The following is a 22,227-nucleotide window of genomic DNA, read 5'->3' on the forward strand; positions in this document are numbered from 1 at the left end:
CGCAAGTAGATTACATACAAAGTCAATCCAAAGACACAAATAGACGCAATCTCGCAAATTGGGCTGTGCATTTGTGTGAAAACATGCGCTATTTGCCTCAAATGCATCTTTGCGCAAGTTAAAAATATTCAACTCAAGCAAAAAATTTGTCTGACACAAAGTTAAATACCGCGAGTAATCTAGAGAGAGGTTTGCAATGCTTTGTGTTAGTTGTGTATGCAGCATTATGGGGTGTACACGTCAAATGCGAATTTAACGATTTGCGCAAGTAGATTACATACAAAGTCAATCCAAAGACACAAATAGACGCAATCTCGCAAATTGGGCTGTGCATTTGTGTGAAAACATGCGCTGTTCGCCTCAAATGCATCTTTGCGCAAGTTAAAAATATTCAACTCAAGCAAAAAATTTGTCTGACACAAAGTTAAATACCGCGAGTAATCTAGAGAGAGGTTTGCAATGCTTTGTGTTAGTTGTGTATGCAGCATTATGGGGTGTGCACACCAAATGCGAATTTAACGATTTGCGCAAGTAGATTACATACAAAGTCAATGCAAAGACACAAATAGATGCAATCTCGCAAATTGAGTGGTGCATTTGCCGTGAAAACATGCTATTCACCTGAAACACGTCTTTGCGCAAGTTAAAAATATTCAACTCAAGCAAAAAATTTGTCTGACATGAAGTGAAATCTTGCGAGTAATCTAGAGAGAGGAATGCAATGCTTTGTGTTTGGTGTGTAGGCAGCATTATGGGGCGTACACAACAAATGCGAATTCAACGATTTGCGCAAATAGATTTGTTAAATCTCGCAAGTAAACTAGAGAGAGGAACGCAATACTTTGTGTTTGGTGTGTACGCAGCATTATGGGGCGTACACACCAAATGCAAATTCAATGATTTGCGCAAATAGATTACATACAAGGCATTGCGAAGACAGGAATAGATGCGAACTTGCGAATTGGGCGGTGCGTTTGCCGCAAAAACATGCGCTATTTGCATCAAACATGTCTTTGTGCAAGTTAAAAATATTCAACTAAAGCAGAAAATTTGCCTGACACGAAGTTGAATCGCTCGAGAAATGTAGAGAGAGGAACGCAATGCTTTGTGTTTGGTGCATACACAGCATTAAGGGGCGTACACACCAAACGCAAATTCAACGATTTGCGCAAATAAATTACAAAGTCAATGCAAATACGCGAATAAACGTGAATTGTTTGGCGTGATTGCCACAAGAGGAATAGATGCGAACTTGCGAATTGGGCGGTGCGTTTGCTGCGAAAACATGTGCTATTCCCCTTAAACTCGTCTTTGCGCAAGTTAAAAATATTTAACTCAAGCAAAAAATTCGCATGACACGAAGTTAAATCTTGCGAGTAATCTAGAGAGCAAGGAATGCAATGTGTACATAGCATTATACTGCAAGAACATTAAAAGATTTGCTAGGTGTGGATGGTATAAGCAAAATTTTATACCACGGCATGAGTGGGGTCAGAAAGTTACGTTTTTGTATTTTCAGAAATTTTAAACAAAGGGTTTTATATAATGTCTATGTTTCTTTCTCTCTCTCTCAGGATCTGGTAAATGGATACAGGTGTCTATGCGCTCCGGGGTTTGCGGGTGAACACTGCGAGAGAAATGTAGATGAGTGCGCAAGTCGACCCTGCCTGAACGGAGGCCGATGCCAGGATGGCGTAAATGGTTTCCAGTGTTTGTGTCCAACTGGATTCTCAGGTGCCCTGTGTCAGGTGAGTAATGGTTGCAACACCTAAATGTCACGAATCATTTTGTGAGCAGATGACAGGATACGTGTTGTCGTTTCGTCTTCAGCTGGATGTGGACTACTGCGAGAGCGGCCCGTGTCAGAACGGAGCGCAGTGCTTTAGTTTGGCCTCGGACTATTACTGTAAATGTCCTGAAGATTATGAAGGAAAGAACTGCTCCCAGCTCAAAGACCACTGCCTCACAACACCCTGCCAAGGTACGCATGTCCTACTTATCTTCTTTTTTATTTTTTGTGCACTGCTAGTGTCATCATGTATACACTTCATCCATCTGTAATTGCTCAATTGCATTGATAAGCCCCTCCCCAATTCACTAAAGATACTCGCATAAAACACAAATATTTTATAGATGAACAAAGGAAAAGGAACCCATAAGTGGCTTACATGGCTGTCTTTGCATTTTAAGCATTTACAAATGATTCACCAAATCAGACCATAGCACTGACGCAAACCAAACTGAAAATCTTGAACAGTTACACCCATAATTTGGCACATTATATTCTTGGCACCCATGTGCTAAAATTACTTAAACGTGAAGTAGATGATTTAGCGTCGTCCATGTGCACTCCTGGAGTCAAAGTATCACCGGCTTTATCGAGTTATGACCGCTGCGCCGCCTTCAAATCTCGGCCCTCATGTGCACGCATGTAAGATTATCCGGTTGGGCGCATTCTGAGGTTTTAATGGGCACTTGAAATAGAAGTAGAGTCTTTTTTAGCCGAGTCCCAAGGCCTCGGGCGTTTGATGCCGTGCCATTGTGTAAAGCGTAATTTTAATGATCACTAACGCCAGTCTATTGGTCCCTCGGGCTGTGTCACCATGGTAACAGATAAGATTTCGTTACACAATGCAAAGTCCGCAAGCTTACCGAGAGAGGGGAAAACCCCAGATGTGAAGAGACTACATGACGACTTGATTAATGCTTAGCTGTCAGCATAGCTGTCAATAGTCAGGTTTTACATTTGAACTTGCCAATACTTGCTAGAACATAACAGAGGAAAAATACTAATTCACGGATACAGGATTCCCACCGCAAAATATTCAGGAAATTTTTACTTTTGATTTTTGAGGCCTTGATTCCTCAGTTTGTCACACCACAGCAAAATGTGTTATCAACCACCCAGCCAATTTTGAATGATAAAATTGCCAAGTTTCAATATAACAATTTATTAAAAAAGGGAAGGATTTTCTGTTATTAAATACTGGGGGCGTGTCCGCTGCCTATGCTGAAACCACGCCCACTCACGGGAAGCTGCCATCTATTTCAACTTTCAAATAACGCTACATCTTGAATGCGATTGTGTTAGGGGCAGCACAAATAAGTGGGTTATCATCTGGACTACATCAGATGTGTATGTAGTTTCAACCTTATAGACAATCAGGGTCAAACTATAGTTCTGGTAGATTAAAGTGGACCAGCAACAACCAACCATCATATTCCAAAAAGAGGAATATGGCACATGCATGGTCTGTGTTATACCTAGAGGACTTTTTGGCTTAAAAATCTGTCCGTTCAGCATGTTTAACTATGTACCTTCTCCTCTTTCTCAGTGATTGACAGCTGCACGGTCGCCGTGGCGTCCAACAGTACTCCGGGCGGCATGCGGCTTATCTCCTCTAATGTTTGTGGTCCTCACGGTCGCTGCCGCAGTCACGCCGGTGGACATTTCAGCTGCGAATGCCAAGAGGGATTTACTGGAACCTACTGCCATGAGAGTAAGTACCACGTGCCGTCTATACAGCAGCCGGACAGTGTTATATTTTACTTTATCTTACAGACTTTTTTACGTTGTATTTCTCTCTCAGACATCAATGACTGTGAAAGTAATCCCTGCCGCAATGGCGGTACCTGTATTGATAAAATCAGCGTGTACCAGTGTATCTGCGCCGATGGGTGGGAAGGACAAAACTGCGAGACCAGTGAGTACTTTCGATCAGTTTTGTTCAAATGGGATTGATTAACATTTAAAATCTATTATTTAAAAAAGTAACTTTCACATTTATTTAGCACTTTCAACATTTTTCGTTTCCAAAACAGATATTGATGACTGCCGCATGAACCCGTGTCGAGACCGTGGTGTGTGTCGCGATCTGGTAAATGACTTTTACTGCGAGTGTGAAAACGGTTGGAAGGGAAAGACCTGTAATTCACGTAAGCACCACCTCTTCATCTGCATACCGGTTTCTTTGCTATCTTGTATTATGGTGCGTTCACACCAGATGCGAATGTAGCATTAAGCGCGAGTGTTTTACATGTTAAGTCAATGCAAAGACGGCATAGACATCCTGCGGCATGATTCGCGCAAATCGCTCCGCGTTACACATTGACACATCGCGAATTGAGCGAATGAAGCAGTGCGAATTGAGCGAATGACGCACACAAATTGAGCAAATGACGCAGCGCGAAATAGGCAAATGACGCAGCGCGAAATAGGCAAATGAAGCAGCGCGAATTGAGCGAATGACGCAGCGCAAATTGAGCAAATGACGCAGCGCGAAATAGGTGAATGACGCAGGGTGAATTGAGCGAATGACGCAGCGCGAATTGAGCGAATGACGCAGCGCAAATTGAGCAAATGACGCAGCGCGAAATAGGTGAATGACGCAGGGTGAATTGAGCGAATGACGCAGGGCGAATTGAGCAAATGCCGCATCGCAAATGCACATCACGAATTGAGCGAATGACGCATCGCGAATTGAGCGAATGGCGCATCGCGAATTGAGCGAATGGCGCATCGCGAATTGAGCGAATGGCGCATCGCGAATTGATCGAATGGCGCATCGCGAATTGAGCGAATGGCGCATCGCGCATTGAGCGATTGGCGCATCGCGCATTGAGCGAATGGCGCATCGCGCATTGAGCGAATGGCGCATCGCGAATTGAGCGAATGGCGCATCGCGAATTGAGCGAATGGCGCATCGCGAATTGAGCGAATGGCGCATCGCGAATTGAGCGAATGGCGCATCGCGAATTGAGCGAATGACGCATCGCGAATTGAGCGAATGACGCATCGCGGATTGAGCGAACGACGCATCGCGGATTGAGCGAACGACGCATCGCGGATTGAGCGAACGACGCATCGCGGATTGAGCGAACGACGCAGCGTGGATTGAGCGAACGACGCAGCGCGGATTGAGCGAATGACGCAGCGATAGTAGTGACATGATTACGACATAGCATCACAAATACGAAACAGCAATGGAGGACAAAACCATAGTCACTGTATGTGGACACCCGGAGCTGTACGACACATCTTTGTACTTTTATAGAAACGTGAATCAAAAAAAATCTTGCTTGGAAGAAAGTGAGTAAGGAGATCGGACAATCAAGTAAATTGTAAAAACGCTCTTTACTCAATTTGAGCTATTTATAGACTACAAGCTAGCTAAAGCCAAAATGAGCGTTTTTGATTCTGATTTTCACGCACGGATGACAAGAATTTCACACGCAAATGAAGCGAGTTAACTCAAAATGTTCAACTGCGTCCAACTACGTGTAAATAGCTCGATTTATTCGCTTCATTTACGTCTTGGAGTGCTTGGAGATTTAACTTGAGAAAACAATTTTAAACTTTTAATGCCCTCTCAAGTTAGATTAAACCATCAAAATATGAGGCGTTTTAACAAAATTAACAAAAAACACTAAACTAAAACTAAAAGGCATTTTAGAAAAAAATTTTGTCAAGAAGGCAAACCTCATTTATACTCCAAATCTTAAAAAAAAAATCTTTCAATAAATTGCGAAGATGTCAACTGTTCATCACTTTTGGCTACTACTATACTGCATATTGTGAATATTCAATATCTTGTCCATTTTCAAAACAAATCTGATTTTCTTCTTGTTAGGCGAAAGCCAATGTGATGAAGCCACTTGTAACAACGGAGGTACGTGCACTGATGAAGGCGATTCGTTTAAATGCATGTGTGCTCCTGGATGGGAGGGAGCTACCTGTAATATAGGTGAGCAGCTAAAAATCTGATTTAATTTCTATATTTGGTTTTAACTAAACTGAATCAGTTATAACAACATGTTTTCAACCGTTCCCCATAGCTAAGAACAGCTCGTGCTTGCCGAACCCTTGCGAGAACGGAGCCACGTGTGTCGTAAGAGGCGACAGCTTCACCTGCGTCTGCAAAGAAGGATGGGAGGGGCTCACCTGCAGCCAGAGTACGGCATAACTTCCTGTTCCACTTCCTTACTACTTCCTGTCTTGACTTCTGTCTACTTCCTGTTTCCAACTCTCACCTACTGCTTCATGATCTTTAAGGTTCTCTTCTAAATACAGTAATATACATACGTAGTGTTACAGTTTTGCGAAAATCAACCTTTCCTATAGTTTTGTCTGCATACTAATCTATTATAGAGGTATTTTAAAATGGACCAAAACGTCACCTTAAGTTCAGTATCTGGCAGCTAGTGAGATCTCTTTATTATCTCATTCTCTGAGACAGCAATGACATTAAATGGAGAGCAAATGGAGACTTTTGCTTAAAGGGATAGTTCACCAAAATGAAAATTCTGTCATCATTTACCCAAATAAACCAATATAAATTTGTAATGAAGCAGGAAACAGAAGCACCATTGACTTCCATAGTTGGAAATACTACTAACAGAAGTCAATGATGTTTTGGGTGCAAACATTGCTTAAAATATCTGCCTTTGTGTTCAGGAAAACACAGAAATGTATACAGATTTGTATACAGAACATGAGGATGAGTAAATGATGACATAATGTTATTTTTTGGTTAACTATCCCTTTAAGTCTTGCGCATGTCAGATTTTTCTCTCAATGAAATTGAACAAAGACCACTTAATAATAATAGATTACAATTTGTTTTTCAGATTCCAACGATTGCAACCCCCAGCCATGGTAAGCTGAACCTCTGTTAAAGGAAAACACCACAGTTTTTCAATATTTTACCATGTTCTTACCTCAAAAAGGCGAATTAATACATATCTATCTTTTGTCGGTGCGTGCACTTAATCTTTGCGCAGCGTGTCGTGAATGTCTTGGCGTTTGGCCTGGCCCCATTCATTCCTTAGGATCCAAACAGAAATGAATTTAGAAGCCACCAAACACTTCCATGTTTTCCCTATTTGAAGACTGTTACATGAGTAGTTACATGAAGTGTTTGATTGCTTCTAAATTCATCTAGGCTAAATGCTAACACATTCACGGCGCGCTGTACAACGATTAAGTGCACGCATTGAAAAAAGATAGGTATGTATTAATTCATCTAAGTTGAGTTAAGAACATAGTAAAATATTGAAAAAACGTGGTGTTTTCCTTTAAATCACATCTGTGTCAATTATTGAAAATGCTCAACCTTTTTTTTTTACTAAATTCATTGTTTCTGTTTAGCTATAACAGTGGTACATGTGTCGACGGTGACAACTGGTACAGGTGCGAGTGTGCCAGTGGATTCGCAGGACCCGACTGTCGCATCAGTGAGTGTTTTCCTTGAAAATATTTAGTTCTGTAGTTTGCCATCTGCAATGTACCGGCTTAGAAAATAGTGTCACGTATGCCTGGATTCAACACTGGTACTTTCAGTCATTATACACTAAAAATGTAATCTTACATTTGCGTTACACTTTCTGTGCATTCAAGCTATACATTGTTTTGAGTACATGCATTCCCTGGGAATCAAACACATAACCTTGACATTGCCAGCACTATGGTGTACCACTGGAAGTAGAGCACACAGTATATATAAATACAAATGAATAAATGCACCGATATATCGGCCAATAATCGGATGATTCATGCAATTTTTCACATTTACTATCAGCTGCTAATTTAAAAACAGCCATGGTCATGGCCGATATATTTTGTCAATCAATATAGAACATGAACATACAATGAATTTGAGCTCTGTGTATAGAAAATGTAAAGAAACATCACCAGTTTAATGTTTAATATTAATGGTCATATATATGAATGAACATTTAGAAAATTTTATCTTCAGAATTTAGTTAATGCAAGTTAATATAACCACCAAACTATCTGCAGATATCAGTCTGAATAATATGCTATTGGTGGAAAATGTATTAAAATTGTGAAAATCTCATATATTTAGTGCTGGGCAAAGATTAATCGCGATTAATCGCATACAAAATAAAAGTTAATTTTTATATAATATAGAATATTTTAATATACTTTTATTTTGTATGCGATTAAGCGTAAGAAATTTTTGCTTAGCACATATATAAAAATTGTTTATTGATTAAAGTTGTGTCTTAACTTGCACTTATCACTTCACAGACATTAATGAGTGCCAGTCATCTCCTTGTGCATTCGGATCCACGTGTGTTGATGAAATTAATGGCTACCGCTGCCTGTGCCCACCTGGCAGAACTGGACCCAGATGTCAGGAAGGTACATGACCCAGTCCACACTTCTGCTCAATTCATACAGATCTTATTTCGAAAGCCGTGTCGGCAGCATACGGCATATAGATACTTAAAATAAACCTTTTTAGGAAAATAACCATCAAAAAAATAACATTTATATGACGTAATCACTGTAGCTTAATTTTTAGTTTGAAATATAACGATTGCTTTTCTGAAGTGCGACGACAAATGGTGCTTTATAAACGCATGCTTTATAAATGAGGCCCCTGAATATTATGGAAAATGTGTTTATATTTTCCTATAAATTATTTATATTATTATTATAATTTCAGATAATATATCTATATTTTTTGCAGTGTCTGGTCGTTCATGTGTGGTTGGAGGTCGGTTTGCTGTGGACGGCACAAAGTGGACAGATGATTGCAATACCTGTTACTGTAATAAGGGCATTGTTACCTGTACTAAGGTATGTCGTTATGAGCTATTTTGTTGTAGCTGTTGATAAACATCACTGTAAAATTTTCTAATTGTGTCATTTCATCTCGTTTCTCTCCATCAGCTGTGGTGTGGGCCCAAACCCTGCCGTGCGCTCGGCTCTGGACGGGGCGACTGCCCGCTAGGTCAGCACTGTGTACCGTTACGTGAGGATCAGTGTTTCGTAAAGCCCTGCTCCTTACAGGGCGAATGCTGGTCGGCTCACCGCCCGGCCGTACGGGCGCGGTGTCACCCGGAGGGCGACTGCGCGAATGTCACCTTTACCTTTAATAAAGATACTATGCCACAGGGAGAGTGATGTATAAGAAATGTAAAAACCCAGCAACCAAGTAATTTTTTGTGATTTAGTTTTTGACATAGTCATCCTACATAATGTTAAAAAAATCTTCTTTCAGGGAGTGACAGTGGAGCAGGTATGTCGAGAACTGAGGCATCTGTACGTGGCCAGGAATGTTTCAACAGAGTTTTCCATTTCCTTGAGCTGTGAGGCGTCCTCCACCGCTAACAACCAAATCCATGTGGCCATCGTAAGTGACATTTCAAACCACTTCTTATGACTAAAGGCTTCGTGAAATTTCATTGGTCAAACAGTTTACAAATCCTATATGTATATTTTATATATTTGAATGTTTGGTTTCTTAGCATGTGACTGAGGATGGGGTGCACGGCCGGGTGCCTGTTAAAGAGATCACTGACAGCATCATCGACCTGGTGAGCAAACACGGCGCCAACAGCAGCATCATCGGCTCCATCGCTGAGGTCCGCGTGCAGCGCAGACAACAACAGAACCCCAATGGTGAGAAATGACGATATAGGAAGTTGTATAATGTATGTGAATCCTACTTCCATAAGATATAGTAAGCGAAAATCAGTATGCGAGACAAGTGGTATGTCCGAATTCACAGTGTTCTAAAAACATACTTCTTCAAGCAAGATTTTGAAGTGTGCATTTGATGGACACTACTATATCATGAGCCACTGAAAGAGTAGTGTTGACAAACTATATATCATTGGAAAGTGTATATAATAATGACGTGACAGTAATTTATTAATTTGTGACAAGAGTATTCAGCAAACTATTGACACCTAGTGGCCTTTGTTGGTAAAACCACTAAAAGTGTGACAGAAACCATTTTTTTGCGATTTTAACTTAAAAATGCTAAAAACATAAAGCCACAAGTCTTGAGAAAAATTTTCTTGAATTAAGTGTTTATGAAAAAGTAAACTTATTTCAAGAAAACTTTTCTTATTCCATTGGCAGATTGTTTTAGCTTGTTTTAAGCACTAATTTACTTAGTTTCTATTTTTGTGTCTTAAAACTACACTTATTTTCCTAGGTCATTTTGCTCATCAAGAAAATACATCTTAATTTAAGAATTTTTAGCTATTTTTAATGAAAACAAGACAAAAATAGTAGGTAAGGGGCCAGTCACACCAAAAGCGCTTTTAACGCTTGCAAACGCAAGGCCCGACGCACTGCCTTTTTAAAAAAAAGAGCAGTGCGACGCAGCTTTTCATATTGCTAAGCAACCACAGAGTCAGCTGTCTTGTCAATCAAATATTGAAGCGTGAGCACTCTTTTGCTGTTAACTGTCATATTATCAGAAACTTTAAAAAGAGGGCGCTTGCTCTGACCTTGTTTGAGGGTGAGAGGTGCACAAACATGCAGGAGAGAGTGAGCGAGTGGAGTCCGGTTCTTCAAAGCAACTGTAAACTTCCCTCACCACAACGTAAGGCCCGCCTCTCCCCTCATTCGATTGGACAATGGAAAGACGCGAATGACGTTGGGCGCTTCTCCGCTCTCAGCGCTCCTTCAAAAACGTGTGCGCGGCAGGCGGCAAAAAACCGCAAGGCGCTCGGCGCGCATAAACAGCGCGCAAACGTGCCCTGCCCATAGAATATCATTCAAAAAAGGCGCCTGCAACTGCCATAAACGCTTTTGGTGTGACTGGCCCCTAAGAAAGTCATTTTTTGCAGTGTATGACTCATGATGTGAAAAAGGTGGCTTCAAATTTGATTGATTGTTATTAATAATCTATTTTCAATGCTTTTTTCAATCTCTCCGGTTCAGTAGACTACTTGGTGCCACTGCTGGTTTCCATAGTGACGGCAATTTGGGTTTTGGCGCTGGCATCGGTGTTCCTGTGGTGCGTGCGACATCGGCGTAAACGAAGTTCAAGCCCCACGCCGATCAATCCCGCTGCCACCTTCTCCATGGGAACCACGGAGGACAACACGGTAAACAACGCTCGTGAGCAACTCAATCAGATCAAGAACCACATCGAGAAGAACGCGTCCAACAGCAGTCTTCCCGGAAAGGAACACCACTGCGACGACAAAAACACGGTCAACGCCAAAATCAGGACACAGTTTTCTGAATCCACCAGACTTGCGGAGGACGAACAGAATTCCAGCAAGCAGCTGCAGAAAGCTCGTTTTCCACGCCAGCCGGCGTACATGCTGGTGGACCGGGATGACAAGCTGAGTTCCAACGGCACAGATGGAAAACATTCACACTGGACTAACAAACGAGACAACAGGGACTTGGAATCACAGCACAGAGTTCCGGATTTGCAGCACAGAGACCTGGAGACACAACACAGCTCGCACAAAATGGAGTATATCGTATAGCGGACGATCCGAAGGAGCACCGTAGCAATCATAGCATCGACGCGACTGTCGCGCAACGGCACACGAGGTCAAGGGATGACGACCGAGGACCTGTTTGGAATCAAAACGTTCCGACGGTTCTCGATTAGATGTTAGTCCTACGTGTTACAGAGGATTCGCGGGACCACAGGCTGGTTCGGGTGAATTTATGCACGTCAGTGTCAGTAGTGTGCAGTGTTTCTAGCCTATAAAATCACGTCAGCAGAGTTGCCATATTTAGCTAATTGGGTGAATCTCGCAATCAAATAAAACTGCGTTGCTTTAGTTAGTTTTTATTCCCTAGTTCGTAATGTATGGCAAATAACAAAATTTCTTGTGAATCGGTTCGAAAATTGTTGATTGCAGGTGCATTATGCACTTGGAGATTGTATTTACCCCCAATGTTTTTATTCCATTTTCACGCGTTGGTCAACGATTATTTTTTATTTATAACGTTTCCACTTTTTTTAAAAACTTCTTTTCAGGCAGGCAGGTCATGCTTAGAAATTACTGTCTATATGAAGAAATGAACTGTCGATTTAGACATCAATGTTGTATAGATGATTTTGTACATATTTTCTAATTAATCATTGTGTATATTTGATTGTATTAACTTAATCAAGAGCCTATCTTTTGTTTTTATTTATTTTCATTGTTTTAGATTTAAAAACGTGACAGCTGGTGTCCAACCTTTGTATTTTCGGATGGAAAATATTGTCTTTTTTCCGAAATGCCAAAAAGATTATTTTTTTGAAAAATAGGGTGTGTTTTATTTCTGTCTGGATCTGATGTGCAATGTCTGTTGTAGAAAACACGTGCTTGGCTTATTTTTGTTTTAATGTCGTGAGACGTAAGCTAGACGGACGTTTTCCGTCTAGATTTGAAACACTTTGCCTGTACAAATACACTTCCAATGTTACGTTTTTGTCAAGATTGTGTCAAAATAATTCCTAAATAACTTTTTTACTTGTGATGTTGAAACCAAACTTCAGTGTTAAATGAAATTGGCAGGTGAGAATATTAAACAACCGTTGTTTGGAGTTTTCTGGTAAACCACAGTATTCAAATGAACTGTATCTAAACAGCCCAAAGGGAACAAACAGTATTAGAAGTGCAATGTTTGCTTGTACAGTAATATGAATATGAAGAAACAGACCTGAATGTGATATGATGGACAACAATGAAAGCGAAATTGAATTCAATGTATGATACAGTAGGATTGTAATACTTTCTTGTTTCCTACTTTCTGTCCAAATGTTGCCATGTTTTATTGTTCATTTGTTGAATGTTTTATTTTTGTTCTATAAAAACTCTTACGTGAAAGATGTTGAAATCCTTGCTTTTTGTCACCACTTTTATCTAAATTCGAATTCAATCTGATGCCGTTGTTTACATTTATATCCCTTATATAAATAAAAAATCACTGTTAAATACGAAAATGAAATGTAGCATGTTGAAACATTTCAGTCAAGGGGCCTAATAAAGATTAAAGTTACAATGAAATTGAAATTAAATACTTTAGGTTTTTTATATTGTGGTATTTTTTAAGAATTAATTATCTGACTGTGAGCATCATTTTTTTGTGCCCTCATAATCGAAAATGCAAATGTCCTCCTCGAAACGAGCTCTCTTTATTCCGGTCACGAGGAACGACACAAGGGCGGGGCCCGTAAAAAGATCGTAGGGAAATAGCAACATGACCCAACTTCCAACGATCCAATCAATTTCACGAATTCAATTCCCGCCCTTACTTTTTTCTCATTTCAGAAGTGGTGTCACTTGGATAAGCGTCATGACAGGAAAAATAAGACAATCGCTACTTCCGTTTCATTGTGACTTTAAGCGAAATAATTTGTAAGTCGTTCACAATTATTATTTAGTAAATTGTTGCACTCAATACAGAATCTGAAATTAGTGATCGGTTTTGTTCTAATCAGTGATGGGAGTAATGCGTTAATGTAATTCCACTACTTTTAGCAGTAACGAGCATGTAACAAAGTATTTTTTTAATTAAGTAACAAAATTCCAATTACTGAAATTTAAATGAGTTCGTTACTCGCGTTACTCTATTTTGTAAAAAAATAACACTTGCAGACAAGACATTTCTGATCTAACGATGCATGACAGTGGTGGGCGGCGCAATGAATCACTAAACTTCATCATGGATGGCAGTGCGTATAGAATGAACATGAACAATCTAAACGGGTAACATGCCTTCGTTTAAAAATTGTGCACAAGTCATAATCCATTCGGTCTCATGTTTGTAAATTATCTTTGTCCAGCAATCCCAGTATGACATCAACTTGCATTTGTAGTCCACAAAAGCAATAAATCTGAAAAATGTTAATATTAGATGTTTATATCGGCTTTCATGGAAGAGAACGATCCGCAATTGTAGTTTCCAGTAAAATATTCACACTGCACTGTAAATAATTGTAAGTCGTTCACATAACTATAATTTCGTAAATTGTTGCATTCAATACAGAATCCAAAATTAGATTTGTGATTGGTTTTGTTCGAATCAAGTTTCGTGAACGAAACTGAACAAATCTGTAATCTGGATAAAAACATTCTTTTTGCAATATCAGAAAGTTTAGTAGTACAGTAATCACACACTTCATTTTTAAGCGAATGAAAATTTTATGCAGCAAAACATCGTAAACTGTAGATGTTTTCTTATTGTGTTCTATTAAATGTGACCCAAAGCCTGAAACATGGTGTCCACAGCTGTAACCGCTCTCAACAGGGTCCACATTGTGTGAGTCTAGACGTTCAGCTGAGAGCGACGGGTGTGCGATCATATGAGTGAGGTTATGAAAGCTCTTCACGCTGTTTCTCTCTCCTGTCGTGGGAAAGCCACAAATACAGTCAAAAACAGACGGCATGAGATGTTTGCTGAGGCATCGCACAAAGAGCATCTTATTCTTCGTCCCCACCTCCAATCAGCCCTTCTTTGAAAATTCGCATCATGACCCTTTCTTGACACAACCGATTCACTAAACCGCTTAGCATGTGCAAAAATGTTTTTGCAGTTCAAGTGACTTTAAGAAGGATCTTTTGACAGAAATCCAACTTAATATACATAGCTATCAGTGGTTTATAAAGACCTTATGTAATGAACTTACATGGAAATCGCCAACATGTTTCTACAATAGCCCTAAACGGAAAAATTACTCTACAGAGTGCATTTTGTCATTACGTTGTCTTAGACGATGATCTCTTTGTCCTTTGGCAGCTTCCGTAGCTTCTCTATGCGTTTCGAAATTGAGGGGTGATGTGTGGACTGACCTGTTGGTTGCAAGTTGCAATCTCACCACTAGATGCTGCTAAAAAACCCACACTGGACCTTTAAATGCACCAATCAAGCATAGTGTCACTGAAATTATATATACAAGACATTAAGGGGGCGTGCACACCAAAGCTTTTATGCCGGCTGCCAACGTATGTTTTCAATGGTTTATAATGGAACCGCTGCGTTTTTCAAAAAAGCCAGCAGGTGGCTTTTTTTTTCGCGCTGAAAGCCGTGCTCTGCAGTTTTTTGCTTAGCGCTTAGGGTTGAAAAATATTCCATTTTGGGTGAAAAGCACAGCTCGTCAATTTCAGTTCTCACACGGCCGTCCAATCACAGTTGAGGAGGAGCAGGACAAATATCACAACAACCTACCAGCGCATCGTTCAATGACTGATAAACAAAGCAGAAGTATCACAGCAACCAAAGCGCTCAGCTGAAGAAAGCTGGCAGTCGGATGAAATAAAGCTGGCAGTCGACGTCCGCCGGGTGTTTTCAGTTGCGTAAAAAAGCTTTGGTGTGCACGCCCCCTTAGTCACATTTGAGAGTCATAATTTCTTTGGACCGATTTCTCACACAGTTTCCGGGTCCAAACCGCAAAATATGTTCTGTAAAACTAACGAAAAATCATGTTCCTAACCTTTATCTCTGTACCGAAATCCCAAATCATTTATCTTTTTATCTTTTTTATCAACAACGTGAGCCTGGAGAATGTAGTTTACACCGCAAGTTTATGCAAGTAAAGCTTACATGTGTGATATGAATAAGTAATGCTCATAAACGACTGTCGAAGGCAGGAGGCTTGGGTTTGGAAATGTTGTTCCATCACCGCAGAAAATGTTTAAATCAAAGGGCAATTTTTTTTTAAAGAATCAGACCAAGTGAATCTAACAAGTAGGGGGGATACTCTTAAAATGAAATGTGATTTGGCTGCCGGCTTCAACGCTAATGGATCCATGACGGTAACAAATTTGTCACGGTAACCAGAGATGTTTTCTGGGAGTGTGTATAAGGCATATTAGATACTGATCTACGTGTGTTTTTACTGTAATGAGAGTATTTCCACTAAAGAATGAAGAAAATAACAAAGCCTGTAGTGCTAAGGCAAGCTAGCATGTTAAATTACCCACAAAAACATTCTCTCTGTTTCAAATCCCAGTGTCTAGCCAATGCAGGCACTATGTTAAGAAATCCAAGGAAATCATGCTGCCTTGGCTGTGTCCGAAATAGCCCCATAAACCTTTTAAGGTGCACTCTTTAAGGGGACAGCCATTTTCAGTGGTCTAAAACCGTAGTGGACATTATCGAGTACACCTATTCAATCCAATATTGCACTGCAGTAACAAGTACAACAGATGCGTACTCAATCCTGAAAAATATGAGGCCACTTATCCACTATGAGGCTTGTGCCAGATGAATTCCCGCATTTTGTTGTGCATTGCAAGCAATCCCAGAATGCTCTGTGAAAAGCTCGGCAAAGAAACATCCAAGATGGCAGACGAAGTTAAAGTAATGATGAAAATAAATATAACCCATCCAATACAGAAAATGTAGCTAATTGAAAATGGACTTTTAAAGGTGCATTGTGTAACTTTTAGGAGGATCTCTTGACAGAGATGCAATATAATATATAAAACTAAATTATTAATGGTATATATAGACCTTACATAATGAACTGTATTGTTTTTATTACCTTAGAATAAGGCGTATTTATATGCCGCTTCACTATATGTTTCGAAAGGGAGGGGTGAGCAGTGGACTGGTTGCAATTCACAATCTCACCTCTAGATGCCGCAAAAATCTTCACATTGGACCTTTAAAGCTATTATACGTAACATTTTGGGTTAAAAATAAACAAACATAAAAATCCGTTATTGATCAAATAAATAAAAAATATGTGTCCCTTACCCTGCCCCGGTCCAAAGTTGTAAGCTTATAATAATTGTTTATGTTTTGAGCTGGTTGGATAGTGCAGATTAAGGGGGCGGTATTATCCCCTTCTGACATCACAGCAGGAACCCAATTTCAATTAGCTATTTTTGACATGCTTGCCGAGAATGGTTTACCAAAACTAAGTTAATGGGTTGATCTTTTTCACATTTTCTAGGTTAATAGAAGCACTGGGGATCCAATTATAGCACTTAAACATGGAAAAAGTCAGATTTTCATATGTCACCTTTAAAATGTCTGTTTTATGCTTTTATGCTAATTTGTAATATGTTAGCTTTTCAACGTGCGAACCACAAACTCGTTTTTTATCAATGGTTAGTCGAGTACCCTCAGGAGACTGTGTCCCATTCTTGCAAAAAACTTCACCAGTCCAACCACACCCTGAGACCAGACGGCATTTTCGAGCCTACAATTAGCTTCATACCCTGACTCAGCCTGTGTGTTTATGCGTGAGACAGCAAAACTGAGCCACGAGAATGTGTGGGAACTTGCGCGCGCACTTAGATGATGATGTCAACTTTCCTTCAGGCTAAAAAATGTCAAAATAAAATAGGGAGGATAAACATTAGCCTCCTTTGAGACAGATTTGTGTATGTAATCTTAGAACAAAGTGCTTTTAAATAATGCACAGATTTTTCCCAGAAATGTTTTGCATATACGGTTATTTGCACAATCGTTCATATAAACACACTGCAGTTCCAGCATATTTTTCACATAATGATTATTTAATATACGCCGTTTTTTGTGAGAAGCATGCAAATACGGATAATAAGGGGTTTTGCCCATCAGTTGCCAGCAGCGTTTTTGAATAAACACCCCCGTGATGTCTGTGAAATATTAAAGCATACAAATAAAATAATAAACCTCCAGACTCTTCAGGAATTTTGTAATCACATTATTTACATTTGGTCATTTTGTGTTATTTCATGCTTTATATTTACGCATTTGGCAGATGCTTTTATCTAAAGCGACTTACAAGGTACACATTTTTATCAGTACGTGTGTTCCCTGGGATCAAACCCATGACCTTTTGCGCTACCAATGAGCTACAGTTTTCTGTTCAACAATTCGTAGAGACTATCAAATTTTCCATGTGATTGGTTGCTTTACAGTCAGATGGTCCTTTCGAAATGAGCTCCTTTTTGCCAGAAACAACAGTAACAGTCTGCATTTGTTGTTAGTAAAAAGTTGCACACAACTTACAAAGTCAAAACAAGCAAAAATACTTAGCAGAAGCTAATAGCACATGCTAATCGTCAGAAATAAAATGTAAGTCGCACAAACCGAATGACACAGTCTCTGTTTCCTCTGTAGCTCTTTAATCACGATGAAATTTGAGAGCGTTTAAGAGAGGCCATAAAAACAACACACTGCCTCACAGGCGAGAGAGTTTATCTATAAAGTTTCTATGTCATGGTCTTTTAGGCTCTTTTATCTGTGCCGAAAACAAAAGCTGAATCTTTGGTTTCTGAGACAGGATGTGTGTGTGTGATCAAACAGGGACGACTGTTATAAGACTAGTCTAGATTTAAGAGGTTTGCCATTAGTGATTAGCTTATCTGGAAAGGCGTAACTGTTGTGTTATTCGTCACTGTGATAAGAGTCTGATTTCCTTCTCTGATGTTGAAGATATTTCCCACAGTATCGTATCCGCGACATTGGGCTGCGGAGGGATACTCATAGACTTCACAAGTGGTATACTGGCAATGAGTTTATTGTACTTTATTTTGGGGTAGGTTGTAAATTTTCCAGTCGCACACTTAAACTGCTGTAACATTTTGCTTATAACAGTGCAGTTAAAGAAAATAAACTTCATCATAACACGCATTTCTTAATCAGGGACATTTATTATGTTGGCTTTACAAAGCCAGCATTCTGTCAAACCTGGCAAAAATCTTCAATTTGTTCTGACTTGGCATGCTATGTTTTGTGTGATTGGACATAATTTTCCTGTAGTAAGTAATCAATTCACCAAAATCAGCAAACTCTGGCGACTAGCCAGAACATCCTAAAACCACTTAGCAAAAATTACCCTAGCAAAACCACAGAAACCAACACACCAACAAACAGCAGCACCCCAGCAACCACCTACCACAACTCTAGCAACCACTCTGAACATCCTGACAACCAATTACCAACCACAACAATTAGGGGGCGTGCACACCAACGCTTTTACGCCCGCGGCCGGCGCATGTTTTCATTGTTTTCAATGGAAGCTCGGCGTTTTTCAAATAAGCCAGCAGCTAGCGGTTTTCTTCCGCGCCGAAAACCAGCGCCCGGCGCCGAGAGTTGAGAAATGTTCAATTTTGGAAGAAAAGCTCCGCTCGTCAATGTCAGTTCTCACGCGGCCGTCCAATCACAGTAAAGGTGGGGCGGGACAAGTATCACAGCAACCAACCGTCTCACAGCTGACGTATCAGAGCTACCAAAGCGCTTAGCTGAAGAAAGCTGGCAGTCAGCTGAAAAACAGCTGGCATTCGGCGTCCTCAAGGCGTTTTCAGCCGCGTTTAAAAGTTTTGGTGTGTCCAGCCCCTTACATAGGAACACCCTAGCAACCTAGCAAAACCCTAACAACCGGACACAAAACTCCAACATCTAGCAACTGCCTAACTGTGCATTTACACCGTTACTGTTGAGAGGGTCAAAGTGGCCGGAAGTCATTCATTTTCAATGAGAGCCAACAGCGAGCAGCGACACGTCTTGGAAGGTATGAGCGTCAAGGAGACTTTAAAAATCAACTCAACTTGAAATCAACTCAACTTTATGGTAATGAGCTATGACATGGTTCGTCGGCAACCAACCGAAAAGCGGAAAAAGATTCCAGAGAATGCATTCGAGCATCAGAGCGTCTATTTGCGTTGTTGGCAGGGCAGCCAGAGCATTTTTCAACGCTTTCGCCGGTGGCGGTGTGAACATACAGTAACAAAACCCTAGCAACCAGTATGAACACCCTAACAACCACTTAGCAACCACAACAATTACACAGCAAAACCCTAACAACTGGCCACAAAACTCTAACATCTAGAAACTGCCTAGCAAAACCATAGCAACCAGTCAAACACCCTAACAACCACCTAACAAAACCCTAGCAACCAGACAAAACACTCCAAAAACCACTAAATAACTCCCACCACCCCAACAACCACATAGCACCCCCAACAATTACACAGCAACACCCTAGCAACTGCCTAAAGAACCTAGCAGCAAAACTTTAGCAGCCAAGCAAAATACCACCATAATTTATTAGCAACGACCTAGCAAAACCCTAGCAACCAGACAAAACACCCTAACAACCACTTAGCCACCACAACAATTACACAGCAAAACCCTACCAACTGGCCATAAAACTTCAACATCTAGAAACTGCCTAGCAAAACCCTAGCAACCCTTCAAACACCCTTACAAACACTTCGCAAACACAACAGTTACATAGCAACACCCTAGCAACCGCCTCAAGAACCTAGCAGCAAAACTTTAGCAGCCAACCAAAATACCACAATTACTTAGCAACCACCTAGCAAAACCCTAGCAACCAGACAGAACACTCCAAAAACCACTAAATAACTCCCAACACCCCAACAACCACATAGCGGCCCCAACAATTACACAACAACACCATGGCAACTGCCTAAAAAAACCTGCAGCAAAACCCTAGAAGCCAACCAGAATACGTCAACAATTACTTAGCAACAGCCTAACAACCACCTAGCAACCAGACAAAACACCCCAAAAATTACAAAATAACTCCGGCCCCAACAACTACTTAGCAACCACAACAATTACATAGCAACACCCTAGCAACCGCCTGAAGAACCTAGCAGCAAAACTTTAGCAGCCAACCAAAATACCACAATTACTTAGCAACCACCTAGCAAAACCCTAGCAACCAGACAGAACACTCCAAAAACCACTAAATAACTCCCAACACCCCAACAACCACATAGTGGCCCCAACAATTACACAACAACACCATGGCAACTGCCTAAAAAAACCTGCAGCAAAACCCTAGAAGCCAACCAGAATACGTCAACAATTACTTAGCAACACCCTAACAACCACCTAGCAACCAGACAAAACACCCCAAAAATTACAAAATACCTCTGGCCCCAACAACTACTTAGCAACCACAACAACACCCTAGCATCCGCCTGAAGATCCTAGCAGCAAAACCTTAGCAGCCAACCAGAATACCACAACAATTACTTAGCAAAACCCTAGCAACCAGACAGAACTTCCCAATAACCACTAGGTAACTCCCACCCTAAGAACCACATAGCAACACCTTAGCAACCACCTAGCTAGAACAACAATTACATAGCAACATCCTAGCAACTGCCTACCATGATCGGAAAGAAAACCACAACAATATCTAAGCAACACCCTAGCAACCACCTAGCCAGACGCTAGCTGCTCTACAGTCCCCGACTTACAGAGTTCATCTCTCTCTCTGTGTTGGACTCAACTCTGCTGGTGAAATCCCCACCACGATGTTTGTGTATATTTTATCTCACCCAAAGCGCAAACTGTTGACAAACCACAGGATATTACATTGGATGAGGAATCTGGGTCAGGCACAAGCGAAACCAACAACCTGACCCGTTCAGACCTCCTGAAGTTCAAAGACAATGTGCCCGAAAGTCAGAGATTCACAGATGTACTGGAAAGACAATTCTAACACAGAAATGTGTGAAAAGATTTGTTTCAGATAACCCACCCATAAATAGCTCCTAAAAACAACTGTACTCACGTCAGTCAGAACTCTATATGCCTATTCTGGGCCAAAAAAGGTGCAATTGGCCCAGAATTGATGCGGCAAAGGCCATATTTATTTTTATTTCCACACCCATAATCTGTTTCTTGCTTTTTTGTTCACACTTTTTTTGTCAAAGTCAATGCCAATGATGATAAATCAAGTTTTACGTCAACCAGTGTTGTTCAGTTCCCAGAACAGCGGCGTGTCATCTTTGATGAACTGCTATTCACTCATTCCGGCCAATCAAATGAGTGCCTACACCTTTGATGACATCATCAGGTCTCCCACTTTTCATGTTTTCTTGTTTGCAAATATTCTGCATATTTCCTCGTAATGTCCCCTTGAGTGTGAGAAATAATGCGAATGGGATGGAGAGGGTGGGTGAGGTCAGGGTCACTAACGGGTGTAAGTGTGTACTGTGGTAGTAATTTAGGACATTGCCCCATAGCCAAAGTAATAGTTGAGATGTGCAATACCAGGTGTTAGTCGTCTTTGTGTCGTTGTAGCCTGGAGGTTGTTGTGGTGTTCGCTGGATACCAATGAGGTAATGATACCACAACACAAGTGTCTCCCACATAAATGTTATCACGTTAAGTCAGAAAATGTAATGAACATGCGACCGCTCTCGTTTGCGCCAGAGTCACTCATGTTAATACGCCGAGGGATGAATGAGGTAATAACGTTCCATGTGGGAATGTGCTCATTCACATGACTCATTTACCTGAATCAGGTGAATTTCAAAGAAAACTCTAGAGCCTCCACCCATGCTTTCATCACGCAAACTGTTTTTATTGGCACCATGTTTGACAAAACTTGCTTAAGAGTCTAGTTATGGTTCAGCTTCTCTAAGAGCGAAACAAAGACGCCATTGAAGTTATTCTTGCAGTCAAGCTGAACTTCAAATGTGTTGTCCATGCTTGTGTAGCTTGAGGTCATGGTAAATGCTGCTCAT

The 22,227-nt window shown here is 40.6% G+C and overlaps 1 protein-coding gene across 1 annotated transcript in view; it reads left to right on the forward strand.

The window, feature by feature from the left end:
- jag1a (jagged canonical Notch ligand 1a) overlaps positions 1–12,606 on the forward strand; it is a 29,518-nt gene extending 16,912 nt beyond the window's left edge. The window contains 15 exon segments of the mRNA XM_073860859.1: positions 1,575–1,748; positions 1,831–1,981; positions 3,336–3,500; positions 3,591–3,704; positions 3,823–3,936; positions 5,631–5,744; positions 5,836–5,952; positions 6,628–6,655; positions 7,148–7,233; positions 8,051–8,164; positions 8,496–8,605; positions 8,699–8,933; positions 9,034–9,161; positions 9,277–9,430; positions 10,706–12,606. Of these exon segments, the coding sequence (XP_073716960.1) occupies positions 1,575–1,748; positions 1,831–1,981; positions 3,336–3,500; positions 3,591–3,704; positions 3,823–3,936; positions 5,631–5,744; positions 5,836–5,952; positions 6,628–6,655; positions 7,148–7,233; positions 8,051–8,164; positions 8,496–8,605; positions 8,699–8,933; positions 9,034–9,161; positions 9,277–9,430; positions 10,706–11,265 (2,364 nt within the window). The 3' untranslated portion in view covers positions 11,266–12,606.
- Positions 12,607–22,227: the final 9,621 nt, after the last annotated feature.

Source organism: Misgurnus anguillicaudatus, chromosome 3 (genome assembly GCF_027580225.2).
Source record: "Misgurnus anguillicaudatus chromosome 3, ASM2758022v2, whole genome shotgun sequence".
Taxonomy (NCBI): domain Eukaryota; kingdom Metazoa; phylum Chordata; class Actinopteri; order Cypriniformes; family Cobitidae; genus Misgurnus; species Misgurnus anguillicaudatus.